Here is a 15,062-nt window from a genome sequence, read left to right on the forward strand (position 1 = left end):
AAAAGAGGGCGGGGTGGCTAAGGGCGATGGGCTCCAGGAGGTTATCGATCGCTCGACGCACCACCTCGGGATGACCGAGGGCGGTAAGGGCAGGCAGGCGATTGAAACCGCAACGGAGACGGACCGGAATCGCGACGCTCCGAGCACTGTCGCTGTCTGAAAAAGAATAGAGCCGTTAATTTTTTGGCAGCACATTTAACTGCAACACTGGTTAAATAACGTCAGATTTGTGCCACCCATGCTAAAAGTCCTCCAACCCTTCTCAACCTCAAAAAAACTGCTTTCAGGCGTAACCAAAGCGTTACACACTGATGGTGGAAATTGGCAAGATCACTCCACAAGGACACACATTTTAATTTTAATTAGAGGAAATGGTCTCGTGATGAGGCAATAAATCTTATGTTACCTTTATGAATAATTTTTAGGCTTAAACATTTCTTTGCAAAGCGACAAGTTGATAGTGAAGCAGGCATCATAATGCCTTTAGGGAGAACTTAGGTGCCACAGTAACACATCGGAGTGATATCAACTCTTGAGCAAAGAATTAAGCGTTTTTAGAACCAATGAAAATTTTGTCTTTGAAAATCAGCTTCAACAGATCAGTAATGAAAACGGGAGCGTACCTAGTGCGTCGATACCGGTCTCAAAAGAGGCTTCAAGGTCATCACCCGAAGAGAGCGATGACAAGGACGACGAGGGATCGCAGGACTGGTTCAGAGCCAACCAGATTGTGGCGAGGCTAGCGAGTATAGCGGGGAAAACATGGCACATTTCCGCGCGTCCTCTAGCCCAATTTAAGGCCAAATTACCGGAGTCGGGCATAACTTCTGTGCCCAGCAAGTCCTAATGAAAGAGCAAGGCAAAGATTATGAAAGTTTGATATTCGAGTTTGTCCCAATCAAATAGCAGGGCAAGCGACTCACAAGCACCAACTAGGAATGACCTACAAACAGTCAGAACAGTTATTTCGTGACAACGCATCCTGAGTTTTCCCTTAAATCATAATTACGAAGCAGAGTTACCAAATGCTCTACAACTCCTGTAGACGTAAAATCCGGCTGACAAGCTTGAAATTGTGTGTATGGAGATTTAAAAAAATAATCACTGAAAGTCCAGTAAGGAGTACTGCAGGTCTGATTTTTACAATCAAGGCACGTAGAAAAGTCCCTACAAGTTACAAAAAGATTGCAGGAAATGTACCAAAAATCCCTCGTAAAGTTTTTGCAAAGTCTATTTTTAGGGATTATTTGGGAAAAGAATCGAGTTTTACAGATTTCTAGCTTCTAAAGTCAATAATTTATCTGTTTCCCGCTAAATTAAAGCCACTTTTTTGGAAGAGGCCGAAAAAATTAAGGGAATTATCCCACACTAAAAGGCAAAAAAGTTGTGGCAGACCTTAGAAGTGAAGAGAAGAGCTATCTGGAGGGCGGAGGATGATGCATCGCTCTCCAGAGAGGCCTGCTGCATACGCTGAAGTGCAGGACCGAGGGGTGCAAAATCAAAGTTCTGGTTATAATGCGCATGGAAATCTCTCAGTGCCTCTGCTACCCGGATCGAGTCTCGGAGCATCTCTGGTGTTTCGTAGTCACCGAATGAGGGCGACACGCCTAGAAAAAGGGTTTAGGTTAAACGCAGAATTTCAGTTTTAGCAACATATGCCGAAAGGAATGCTACCGTGGTGGTAACAAACGCAGTGGCAGGTGCCAAATGTGTCTCATTGCTATTATCAACAGTGAAAGGTTGTTGTGGGCCAGTGAAATCCAAACACCGTTAATCAAAATAAGGAAGCAGGTCTGTGCATACATTCCCATGGATATCTCCAGGATACCTCAAACCTAATCATGGGAATGATGGGCCCCGCAATTTCTTAGACGTTTACCATATAGTTGAATGGTGTAAACATTGTAAAGACGATCGTACATCTGAACTTCGGTGACAACTCTGACTACAACAACTCCTAACTTTCCAGACCAAGGCATTGGGAGCCATTCCTGTGAACATTTGATCAGCGCTTGAAACACCTGGTCTACAATATAACATGCCATGTGACTTGACGTCACAAAAGATGATTCTTTTTGTAGGAATGATGAATAAATTACACACAACCAAGAACATTTGAAATTTCTAAAAGCTAGCACATGCCGTGTGCCAAAGCAACACCGAAATCAAGGTGATACAGGCTGTCCCAGAACGATTCCTCAGTAGTGGGAAAAAAATGTTTCATACAGACGCTTCCCAGGTACCTGTTCAAAGCTGAGATAAGCATAAAAATGTCACAGCTAGAGACTACGTTGACGAAAAATGTGTTTTTGTTTACACCTTTAAATGCGCCATTGTCGAAATAAACTTGGAATTGTCTATGCAACTCAAATGGTGCTCGTCCTTTAAAGATCAAAGGCTCTGAAATTGATGAAAATCTAAAATGTCAGTCTGGTCTAGAAAATTGGAAGTTCATCTTCCATTCTGAAGTCAACTCTGGCGGAAGATCGCTAATAGCTCACCTTTAAAGCTGGACGATGAGTTGCTTGACGATTTCCCACGATGAGTAGGCGAGGATTTAGTGGCAGGAGGTGACCAGTTATGCGCGAAAGCAGTGGCACCCAGTGTCATTCCATGTAAAAGATTGAACTTCGATTGGCCGATGGGAAGGAGGAAGGTGTGAGTAATGCCTCGCAGACAAGTGAGAAGTTGTAGAGTGTAGTCCGCTGGGTAGTCTGATGGTGAGGGTGTTCCCTTGTTCGCTCTGTTAAGGAAGATGAGATACGCTTACGAATTCAGTCTACGAAGAGGTATTAGCACACGAAATATACTCGTTATGGAACAGCATTCAGGATTAAGCAAAAGATAACAAATGAGCGCCTACAAATGGGAAGAAAAAGTGGCGTGGATTTCTCATCGAAATCCGTGTGAAATACAATGTCGTAAATATAAATCGTCGTACAATAATCGACTCAGTCCCGAAGCAAGGGTTGCTCATCGTTAGTGTTTTTAGTCATACAGTTCCTATGGGTATCTATAAGTCAACTAAATAAATTCGTAGGGTCAGGCTTTAAAATTCACGACAAAGTCCTTTACAAAGATGCACAAGATTGCGACAACTTGTAGCAATAGCAAATGCTCATTCCTTAGGGGCAATTAACCTAGTGTTAGTCACCTACGTTTCTACCGCAATCTTATTTCCCAACTGTTTATTCCATTCCTTTTGGAATTATATGACTCCGACCCCAATTCCAATTGGGCGTGATATTCCTGTGGACAAATACCATCAGGATAAGGTGCAGGACAAAGCTGAGGTTGGGAATGAGGCTGAGGAGGAGTTGGGGCAGCAGCTCCCTCACAGCCCGTCCTACCCCATCTCATCTCATCTCGTCTCATTGCAAAGCGCCAATCTTCTCCCACCCCTTTAATAACCGTACAACTTACTAAGTATTCGGCTACCTTGTAAAAGATTATTCCTTAATGTTTAGCAAATCGACAATTCATTGTGAACAACCTTGCCTCCAATCCACCGAGCACGTACAAACCCAAAGCAGGCATAGTCGTCAGTAGGTAAAGTCGTACGAAGTCTAGAAGTGTCAAAATGGTTGTGTGGTCAATGGGTTGTGAAAATGTTCCTTTGCTTGTTTGCATTTCCACTGCAAAATGCATTTCTCATCACAACTCACCCAGTCAGCAATGTAAAATCCATAGCATGTCTTCGTGGAGCATGTGAAAGAAATGAAGAATAGTAAGCTTACACTTAGGAGTATTTGCATCATTTACTAAATAGCATGTGGTCTAGACCAATTTGCCTAAACTCATCAACTATCAGTTGATGTGAGTATCAATGAATTGTTTCAAGACTCGTGTAAAAAGGACCAAAGTTTATTTTTGACACCTTAGTCCTCTATTGTTTTAAGTCACAGGTACTTCTTCATTACCAAAAATATAGGAAATACATGAATGTGAACATCCATCTTGGGGTGGTTTATAGATAACATCAAATTACTTAAACCATTTGTGCTACCTCACCCTCTGCAGATGCTACGCAATACTTGATGGGCTTCTGCCACTTTGCAACCGAGCTAAAGTCACTTCACTGAGTAGGCAACCACCAAAAACATCTATCAGGTTCGTCCAACCAGCGTTTTATCGTATGAATGAGTCAGAAGTAAAAGTAAAATATTCCAGAGCACAACGAAGGTTATCTGCAGACTGGCCCACATCCAAACTGCGTTGTATGTAAACAATCAGGTACAATTTACGAGTCATCCAAAGTGACGAGGAATCATACCAACGAGCTAACCCAATGACCTTACGAACTCTTTTGATCACATAGTGCAGCAAAAATTCCAAAATCTTCAGAAGTAACTCAGGCGCAACGTTGGAGGCAGTATTTCAAAATAAGTCCAACGCCTACGAACTCCTGTGGATGTTGTTCATTTTGCTAACGCTTAAAAAAGAGCTTTTGCTTATATAGGAATCCTTGCTATCAAGTAATCAAAAAAGCATTCATTGATATAGCTGAATTTACGGGGATCCAGAAAAAGGATATTGATATTTGCCAATTTCGAAATCTACGTACAATGAGGCCGGAATTGAGCGAATCAAGTAATCTAAGGGAAAAACGACTGAGTGTTTTCAAAAAAAGGTGTAACGATAGTCAAATTCGAAGACGTGGCACTTTCCAATTTCACAAAGATCTGATAGCAAATTGGGGAAGTAAATGATCAGCATAAAAGATTATCTGCGTTACCGTCTAGCATTTAAATTCACCCAAATAATGTTGTCATGACCGATACGGAAGGGTAACCGCTGAGAGCACCAAAACAAGAAGATAGCTATGTAGCATAATCATACTTGTTTTGATTTCCTACATGGTGACGAAAGCTTTTGCAGATTTCCACGATTCTGGGCCACCTATTTTTAAACGAGTGTTTACACAAGAATCAATCCTTAAACAAAATGCTCTATCCGTAGAAAATCATTTGGTTCAAAGAAATGAGCAGAACATAAACCCTTACTGCCTTGCAATTGCTACAAATTACGTCCGATGGCGTTAAAATGAATGCTACCATAGTGACATTACATGCATTAGTAAGCGTTGAATGTCCCATTACTACCGGCCATTGTCGCCGCACATGGGTCTCAGATGTGTTGGATCCCAGCATTTCCAACATACAGTCTCAACGCTCATTCTGGTAAAAGAACACTCAATCTGTGTGTGGAACATCTGTCTAATTCTGAACACCTAAGCAAAGCGCAGCTGCCTTTCTTGAAATCAGACAGAGGCGAATCTTTCTATTAGAACTGTGAATGCAACGCAAACGCTCACGGGAATCTAAAATCGCGGAAAGCTGGCGCGCGTTCAATATCGAGGGAATTTCGATGCTGAAATCTGAATTACTAGTGCCTTTGGATGTTTAAGCCGTCCTGACAAGTTTTTCTGTGTCAAAGTTTTCTAGGTGATTGGTTGAATATAACGGAGAAACGTGTCAAGACCTAAACTTGAAAGTGTCAACATGACTTGGTGATATTTTATTGCATCAACAACTAATTGCATGGAAAATAACGTACTCCATAGGTATCAGAAGATGGCAGAAGGGCTCTGCAAGCATCTGCAAAATCGTAGACATCTGTGAAACCATCAGATTGATTAAAAGTGCGGTCGCCGCGCCCCAGTAGATCAGGCTCTCCCGCAGAAAGTTGAACCACAGGGGATGCAGATCAATACGCGCTGTGGGGCTCAATCCCAGTCGCAGAGTGTTCAACAGCAACATCTGAGTGGCAACATGCCGTGAACGTGAGTGGCTGGTAGATGGACAGGATCCGATGAAGTGAGTTGTGAGGACGGCGAGGAGTGCTGTTGACTGGGAGAGAGGGGTTAAGCCCTTCAGAGTTGAAGAGAAAACAGGAATATGCGACGTGCACCAGGGAAGGGTTCCAGAGAAGTGGACCTGTGTTGATGTAGAGGAGGATTGGTTCGCTAATCTCTTTGAGGCGATCTTGGTATTTGCCGGTGGGGTTTTACTTGAACGACTGTTGGACGGTGTGGAGATAGTAGCAGTGGATTTTTGAGAAGGTTCGCCACGCGGTGCAGTGAGTTGAAGCAGATGGTGGGTGAGTTTGAGGAGACACGATAGTTCGGCCAAGTTCTCAGTGCCGCTGTTGTATTTCAAAAGACGTAGACAGAGTGGTAGACTCACGTCATCTGCCGTGTTGAGACTGTAAAGGCAAGAGAAGCCGAAAAATTATCATTATTAAAATCAAAAAGCATATCGGCAAATAAAGTATCAAGAGATATTATGGCATCCGTCAGTCCAATACCTATCTCTTTGAGAGTCCAAATATCAAAAAACCATAAAAGTCGCATAATTCAAGAATAGTGCTGCCTCTGACATAAATATTATTTCTGAAAACAACTTGAGAGCTAAGGCAAAACTCTATTGAATTATTCAAAAAGAGTGGGTGATTGAGCCGATTGATGGAAACTCAGGTCAACAAACCTGTCAGAGATGTGAGTAAGCTCAGTAGAGGTAGCGAGGCAGTGAAGAACAGCCTGTGAGAGACCCGACCTCTGAATTACCGCGTCAATCCACGATGAGCCCGAGTCACTAAGGGTGGCGATCAGCGCTGTCATTCCGCTTTCGTCTTTTTTGGTATCCAACACCAATTCACCCTCCTCCGTCGGAGTGAGAATGACAGCGAGATGAAGAAGTTTCTGCGAAAACAAAGGATAGACAAATGTACATTCGAACCATTCCGGAATTTCTGGGCTCATAGATTATAATTGATTAAAAAAATGTTTTAAGGAGTGCAAATCGCAATCATTGTTTACATATTTTCTTGTCAAATTTATGCACACATCACAGCGTTTACAATAATACTACAGACATTTATGAATGATCGTCTTATTCACCGTTTCCACTACAAAATCGTATCTAATTATGTTTAGGCGCACAATAGGTTGTGTGCTGAGTGGGCGTCCAGAATCAGGAGGTTTACAAGTTGGCTTCGTGTTCACAGGAATGTCTGTCGAGACTGTGTACGAGGAAAGCTGAAAACCATCACGGTCAGGATCGTTATTGGGCAACGAGGGTACGACCGCCTTTGAGATATACCACATTTGAAGTTATCCTTACGAGTGGATGTCTGCATAGTTTTGGGCCTTCGTTCGCAGAAAAGAAATATTCAGCACTGTACGTTGTTTCATGCACGTGTGGACCGCAATCGCTGCCTGCTATTTTGAGTAAGAGCGTTGGGACTAGTGCATCACGGTGTCAGCCACCAGGAATCAAGCACACCACTTACTGCTGTATGTAGCAATATCAGTAAAAAATAAAATTAAAAGTCTTAGGGCTCATTTTAAAATGCCTTCTGCACTTGTAAGAGACCATCTAGCCTGGCGATACAGAACATCTATCACTTGCAGAGAAGGTGAAGACGAACATTATACTGAAACTTCACCAATGGGTAAGGAGAAACATTCAACTGTACACTGGGCAGGGTGACCAGAAAAAAGTTATATCCAATGTTTGCAAAAAATTTTATATCAAGGCGAAAAGATCTGATATTACTTAAAAGAAGTACGAGTAAGTCATACGGTATGGATAAATACATTTGAAGACATGCAACAAAAACAGCAATTTCGGTAACAAAAGCAGTATAATAAGGAATTTCAGTCACCCATTTCCAAAGTGCTTCGACTGGATATTTTCGGCCTCCGTGCTCATTTCACGTTAAGACAGACATGTCATGCCTTCTTCTAGCCTTACTCCTATTGTGTCAACACAATGAATTTAGCAGAAGAATGAGGCTTTCGTGGCATAGATCCTTTCATTTTCTGACGTTTCGATCGTAGCGATGGTGGTATAGAGCCTTGCTCGCGGAGTTGTTAGAGGACTTAATTATTGGTAGGAGAGTTATGGGGATTAAGTTGGAGCTATAAGTAAGTAACATACCCGACAATATATGGAAAGTAAATTTACGCCTATGTAGATTAGTTAAATACTATCCAAAAGAAATTGTTCCGAGGAAACTCACGACAAGGTGACTAGAAAGCTACGATGACTCATAGTAGTAGATTAGACCTGGACACGACTTCCAGATTGGAAAGAGCAGATAACCTAGGCAGCTCACCTCGGTGATAAGCTGAAGCAATTCAGCGGCCACGAGGCGGACATTTGCATTGTCAGAGGATTCTGAAGGCAATGACAGGGAGAGGAGGAATGTGAGACAGATGAAAAGCAAGACGTCTAGAAGGCTGGGCATTCGACAGTTAACTATGTATCCTATTTCGTCCATGGTCGAGTGACGTGCAAAATCGTCGCAACCTCCAGTCAGCAGGCAACGGTAGTGACGAGCCAGGAGATCTGCTAGGTCTTCAAAGAGAGATAAATAGCGTATTCACAGCATATGCCGCGAGTGTTTCAGAAACTTTCAACATCGCGAATAAAACGAAGTAAGAACGAGGAAAGATAGTTAAAGCGGTACGAAATTGTCTACAGCGTACCACCCACAAAGCAAGCGTAATCATGTGGGGGTGAAAGAAATTTGTGGCATTAACTCGACTATTCTGATCGACAGAGAGCACTTCAATCCTGCACGGTTTAACCCCAACGCTTGTGACAAGGAGCTTTGCTCGTGCCACATAAGCAGAAAGCCGTCCCAACGGTAGAGTTGCTTCAATGCGTGTATGTCCCGTAACGTCTTTGGAAGCAATTAACGAGTTGCATTAGTATTAACACGATGGGCTATCCACAGAACTTTCCACTAACTAGTTTTTCAATGAACAGGCAAGAAATTTGACTATTTATAAGCTACTTTTAACGAGAGTTTTCGTCCATATGGATTGGTTTATTATCAAGTACAAAAAATGAGGGATGAATGAATCTGCAGAAAACCAGAATGCTAAACTAAGCAGAAAAATACACTGGCTTTTTCCAGCAGCCTTTAACTTCAAGATTCTTCCACACTATGCTTATTTATGTATAATAGAGCAGAAATTCACGCGTTTACACTGTGTGGAACTACCTTGAACACTAAAATTTACCGGTCCTATCTTCTCCAAACACCAACACTACATTTTGCCTTCATTAAAATTTCCTGCAGTTCATCTTAAAACAGCAGTGTTTATGAAGCTAAACTCTAGTTACTGGTACGATGTAGTAGCAAAAAGACTTCAAAAGTTCAACAAGAGGTGAAATGTGTTACAGAAGAACAGTCAATCGACTAGAAGCGTGCCTCTCCACGGCACTTATCACACTACTTTTCTATTCAAGATTAAAAGAGGACTTTTTTAACAACTTACATCCCGTACACAATGAATAAAAACAAGAATAAATGGGTACAATTGTTCAAAAAATAAAAAATTAGTCGTGTTTATGTGAAATCCAATTAATTAAGTGAGAGAATGGGTGAGTGAGTAGATAGGATAAGTTTTCAAAAGAGAATGAAACTTAATGGGACAAAGAGAGAAGGCGAAATGCTCACTTGTGCCAAAGAGTGTTGGGAATTCACAGGTCGCAAATCGCGGGACCTCTCGCGTTGCAGATGCTGAATTTGATGGCCCTTTCGATGCTGTGGGAGAGGCGGCCAAGGCTAGCACAAACAGGGTGCCAACATCGCTCCTGAGAATCGCACACAATCTTGAGAGGGCGTAGGTGACCTAGTAAGGGTAGAATTCAAAGTTAAACTAATGCATTTAAGTGAGTGGAGATGGAAAATTCATGGTCGAAATTGTTACATAAAGAAGAATATTATGAGTGTCGAGCAGTGGAATTAAGATAGAGGTGGCGGTATTCTTTAGAATTTGTAGACCAACTCAAATCACATTTTTGTCTGTATCTAACCGGATAGCGTTGGCTCCGTGGGATTTTATTCCTATTTATACGTTAAGTCGAAAGATTTGGTGTCTCCTGAATCGAAAGGTCTAGGTACAACACAAAATCAAGACGTCCAGACGTTGAATTTAGCACTAACCATGTAAATGGAAAGCTGAAGTGCAGTTCGCCTAGCAGAGGTCGTGTCAGATGTTTTTGCTACAAATGCACAAGGTGTCTTCGCCACATCATTGGCTTAAATGCATCTCCGTGACCGACAGTGCAAAAATTTAGTAAATGGCAGCACTGAAAACGCTTTGAAAATGAGGGCGTATTCCGCTACAAACTACTACTGAGCTATCGCCTCTCTGCTTGAGAAATTATTTTAGCTGACAATGAGAAGGAGTAAAAAAGAATGGTTTTCCAACAAATAAGTATTGTCACAATAACTGGGGAATTCCCAACCTCTCACACACTAAACTCATGTCACAAATAGCTCCAGATACTTCCATCGAAAGGTACCAACTACGCGTCGTCGAGAAACTCACATTCCTAACAGAAACACGAAGACAGCAGATTAGTGAGGGATAAAGTGTAAAAAGTTAACCCACCACTCCTTGTAGAAGTGGTCTAGTATGTTATGGCGGTGAAGAGGTGCACAAAGTTATTTCAGTCCTACGTTAGAAAAATTGCACAGGAAGCTCACTTGATTGAAGTCATATCTGTGCAGATACACAAGGAGGTGTTCATGAACCGGTAGTACTTTTACCGGAGACGCCACTGAAAAAGGCAGCAAAATATTGACTAACAACTAAGGTAAATCACATTACTGTTACGAGAAAATGAATTGTATAATAAGACTTTTAAATCATTGGCATTACAGAAGAATTGATCATAAAGTATCAAGTTCAGGCTCGCCCCAAGTGTTACTTTGAGGTCAGCAAATAAGCACACGCTATTTGACAAAAATCAACGAAATCCGGAAAATTCCTCACAATATTTCACTCATCGAAATAAACGCCGACGAGAAATAATCGTGCCGCCAATTCCGGTAACACCTATTCCACCTAGTTTCCTACCAGTTTTTTTCTCAAGTGTCTATTCCATTTCGTCTGCGATCGTGTGACTGTCCAGTCCCAATTTCAATTGGGCGTGATATTCCTGTGGACAAATACCATCAGGGTAAGGTGCAGGACAAAGCTGAGGTTGGGAATGAGGCTGAGGAGGAGTTGGGGCAGCAGCTCCCTCACAGCCCATCCTACCCCATCTCATCTCATATCAAAGCGCCAATCTTCTCCCACCCCTTTAATAACCGTACAACTTACTAAGTATTCGGCTACCTTGTAAAAGATCACCTTTTCCTACCAATTCAATAGCTCCCAATCTCTTGACAAGAAGGAGTAGAAGAAGAAGCAGGAATCACTCTTGCACAACCTCCAAATGAATTGAGTAGATCGGTTTCAACCGCGATTATTCCTTAATGTTTAGCAAATCGACAATTCATTGTGAACAACCTCGCCTCCAATCCACCGAGCACGTACAAACCCAAAGCAGGCATAGTCGTCAGTAGGTAAAGTCGTACGAAGTCTAGAAGAGTCGAAATGGTAGTTTGGTCGAAGAATGGTGGAAATGTTCGTTTACCTGTTTGTATTTCCACTGCGAACTCCATTTCTCATCACAACTCAGCCAATCACCCAGTCAGTTAGACAGTCGGTCAACATTCTGAATTTCACCACACCTTTCCATTACCAGGGTCAAACACGGTTGAGACAATGGCCAATCTTTCCTCCTTCTTGCCATCTGCTTAAGCATGGCGTGTGCGTGGGACACAATTGAGCAACTTCCACGATTCGTCCTTCTCACTTCAAATAGATGTCAATCATTTTTTTCAACACACATGCAACATCACCCTATCTCTTTCTTGGCACCTTTTCTCCTTCTCTCCTAATCAGTACTCACTCATGATCCGCAATAGAGGCTCCTCTTCAAACTCATGCCTCCACTTTTGAATAGACAAGCAGTATGATCACATATCTTGCCTAAACCATTGGGTTCTGCTACCGATTACTACACCTCCTTCAAATGTTATACGACCCATGTTACGAGAGGTTTCTACAGCTTTGAGACCAAGTCGCAACCACTTCACGGAGTTGACGAACTCGAATCACACCAAGCAGGTTCGTTCGATCAATACTTTTTATGGTTGAGGGTGGGTTCAGAAAATGAGAAAAATAGTTTAGACCACAATAAAAAATGTCTTACTGATGGAATAACGTTTCCAACCCACGTTTGTGCTGCTTGGATAAAAGGAAACCGTATGCATTTTTAAAGTTTCCACAATTTGCACCGATTATGGAAGCGAGCTTAATTGAAAACCCCACAAACTACCTTAGTCGCTTGAAAAGTTGAAAAGTTGACAGCCCAACAATTCCAGTTTGCATAATATTAGCTCTTTGGTTATTTTAAACGAATCTCGACAATGAGTTTACCTTCTACGGGGTGGTTTCATTCAAACCATGGATGGATAGAAGATAACGATTATATAGGACGCCACAGAATCAGGGCAAACATCTTGGAACACAAAAAAACTAGTATTCAGATAACGAGTGAACTTCATCTGTTTGATATAACTCTAGTACCAATGCACAAAGTATGACACCTGTGCTTAGATCAAAACGCTGTCTGTTAGCTACCACAACAATACACAAAATGACAAAATAGAAGTTGCTTCAATTACTGCATAAATTCAAGACGTCATTGCGGCAGCATTAGTACCTTCAGAGTCCACGTCACATGACAGCTTATCATAAGAAAACGTGGAGTTTGAAAGGAGAAAAGAGAAATGGATTCTTTTTGCTGTAGTTTTTTAGTTTAGCGTCATACTACGATAACGGTAGCAGAGATGTGGAGATCGACTACTTTCTCATAGCTGGGTAGGAAACCTGCTAACAAGAATGAAACATACCAAGCTGATTAAATGGCGAGAGGTTGGCAGAATCAGTTGTCATTTCCCCCGGTTGCGATTGGGGCGCCAGTAGCTGCGACAGAAGCGCTGTAAAGAGGAAATTAAACAAGTGTTTTGCGACGCGAAAAAGGTACAGGGGGAGAAGTAGGCGTAAGAAAACGAATGGGAAAAGCATTACAGCAAGCTCTTTGCTACTAATTATCAATACATAGTAGCATGTGTCACGAATGTGTAGATAAAGCGACAACCGGGAACAAGATGGCGGGTTAGACTCACCGTTGCAACGGATTCTTGCTAGTTAAATGAGAAATTCGTTTTAGAGAAAGCAAGCAAGTTATTAAGTCCAAAACACCTTCTTATAAGGGCGGTATAATAGAATTCACATAAACCAAATTCCATCCTCAGTATGTGCATTTTAACTACGAAAGGCGCGCCCACTCGTGCACGACTTTTAGTAGCAACAACTGAATCAGACTTGTATGAACTTAGGACTAAAATTAAGCAAACTGTCAGTGCCAACTGCCGCAACCGTGTTAACAATTACTAGTCCGACTGTCTGCGAAACAATCAGATATGAACCAGAAAAGAAGTATCATTTTGCAGCCCTGACTTCAACAAAAATGTGCAAACTGCAGATTTTGACCGTAATCCTCAGTGTATTACTGAAAGGAACGGTATCGTAGCGGCATTTTGCAACCATTTTACGGTAGAAAAACATTGAGAATATGGAGATAAAAGTGGAAAAGGGGTAAAGTCAATTTCGTTTTGGAAGAGACACATACTAATCACCAGATGGCATTCTTTGCGGATATGACCTTGCACGTTGCAATAGATAATCTACTTGCCATATTGACCTCTTGCTATCTAAAAGTTCCTGTCCACTAACGCCCTTCCATCCTATATAACCTGCCGCGCACTCGAACTAATTCGACTCCCTACATTCAAGGCTCATTTGGCTTCCTTCACTTGACTAAACGAATCTCAACCACATTCCATTCTGGGGTAAAGCAATAATGTCCACAGCCCGCCGATCCATTCAAAGTGCAGACAAGGGACAGGAGTGTTAGTCAAGGGCAGGAAGTCTATTTCCTAGCATTGCTGGATACAATCCACCTTCCATATACTTAAATCACATTTTTGAGTACGCATGTTTGGATCAGCGATTTTGAAGGCACATGCATGTTACGCTGCGACAATTTCCAAAGACTTACTACCTTCATAGTGGATGTGCACGACCCTGGTCAGTTATCAACACTACCATAAAGTCGAAGTGCCTGCGATGCGAAGCTAGGTGAGATGTGTATCCGACCGTACAAGTTTATATCTCACAAAAGCACGGATAGAACAATAAAGCGGATGCAGGACTTTCGTGTTCTGAGGACAAACAAGTATTGGCCACTACTGCTGCCTCATTGGAACAATGGTGAATACTTTAAACCATGATGGTCAATTTCCCCCTGCAACAGACCTTGACAGCGAACGCGTTAGTGAGAGTAACTACCGCTCCAACACTCAGCCAACCACTACTGGGAGTCACTCACTTTTCTTTTCTACCCCCACTTCTCGTACTCGCAGCATCAATCGTGCTGCCTCAAGTGCTCCGATTTCAAACTAACCACAGTGAATCCTTCCACTCACCCATGGCATATGTCTATGGAAACATTTGCTATCCCAGTAGCTATTTAGTGGGCCGAATGAAACGATTGCTGATATACTTCTACTTTCTCGTTAGATCTCGCTTCAAAAGAATCAACATGTTTCGCGTCCCCTTTTGTCACACACCGAGTAGTAGTTGGTTTCCTCATGAAAACCTCACTTATCTGTTATCCAACACTCTCAATGAGGTTTGAATTCAGCCTTCATTGTCGTCTTACTTCAAAATGAATTGACGCTCCTCTAACAAGGTCCTCATTTTATCTATTGTTCACTGCTTTTTGTCAGGATTTCTTGGGCAATTTGCAAAACCTTTGGACGTAAACAACAGCTCCAGATGTCACAAATTTCCGCCAATTATTGCACACTTGTGGAAAGCCACAATTGATGCAGGCTCGAGCTCTCTCGCCGCCTACCGATGTGTCAAGATTCTTTACAATGAATGAAGCAAAGTGAAAGGCTTTAAAAGCATATACCCATAGTGCTTGAGGATTCTTGAGGTCCAAATAACGGTGTGTCTTGACCGCCTTCCCCTGCTCTATGGGTTGAAAAGTCGATCCCGAATTGGGTATCAGTGTGTGGCGCCAATAAAATAGGGCGGAAGTGCCTCCGGGGTCGGAGAACGTTGATTTAAGGGGCGTTGA

At 42.2% G+C, this 15,062-nt stretch overlaps 1 protein-coding gene across 1 annotated transcript in view; it reads right to left on the bottom strand. All coding sequences in view use genetic code 11, as the record gives it.

Annotated features, from left to right (window-relative positions):
* Positions 1 to 41: 41 nt before the first annotated feature.
* EGR_08334 (Protein dopey-1) overlaps positions 42 to 15,062 on the bottom strand; it is a gene marked incomplete at both ends in the record, with an annotated part of 37,460 nt that continues 22,439 nt past the window's right edge. The window contains 10 exons of the mRNA XM_024497583.1: positions 42 to 156; positions 614 to 843; positions 1,396 to 1,607; positions 2,502 to 2,743; positions 5,557 to 6,204; positions 6,486 to 6,700; positions 8,119 to 8,360; positions 9,472 to 9,646; positions 10,507 to 10,580; positions 12,766 to 12,852. Of these exons, the coding sequence (XP_024348006.1) occupies positions 42 to 156; positions 614 to 843; positions 1,396 to 1,607; positions 2,502 to 2,743; positions 5,557 to 6,204; positions 6,486 to 6,700; positions 8,119 to 8,360; positions 9,472 to 9,646; positions 10,507 to 10,580; positions 12,766 to 12,852 (2,240 nt within the window). The remainder of the gene's footprint in view (positions 157 to 613; positions 844 to 1,395; positions 1,608 to 2,501; positions 2,744 to 5,556; positions 6,205 to 6,485; positions 6,701 to 8,118; positions 8,361 to 9,471; positions 9,647 to 10,506; positions 10,581 to 12,765; positions 12,853 to 15,062) is intronic.

Source organism: Echinococcus granulosus (genome assembly GCF_000524195.1).
Source record: "Echinococcus granulosus chromosome Unknown EG_S00103, whole genome shotgun sequence".
Classification (NCBI taxonomy): domain Eukaryota; kingdom Metazoa; phylum Platyhelminthes; class Cestoda; order Cyclophyllidea; family Taeniidae; genus Echinococcus; species Echinococcus granulosus.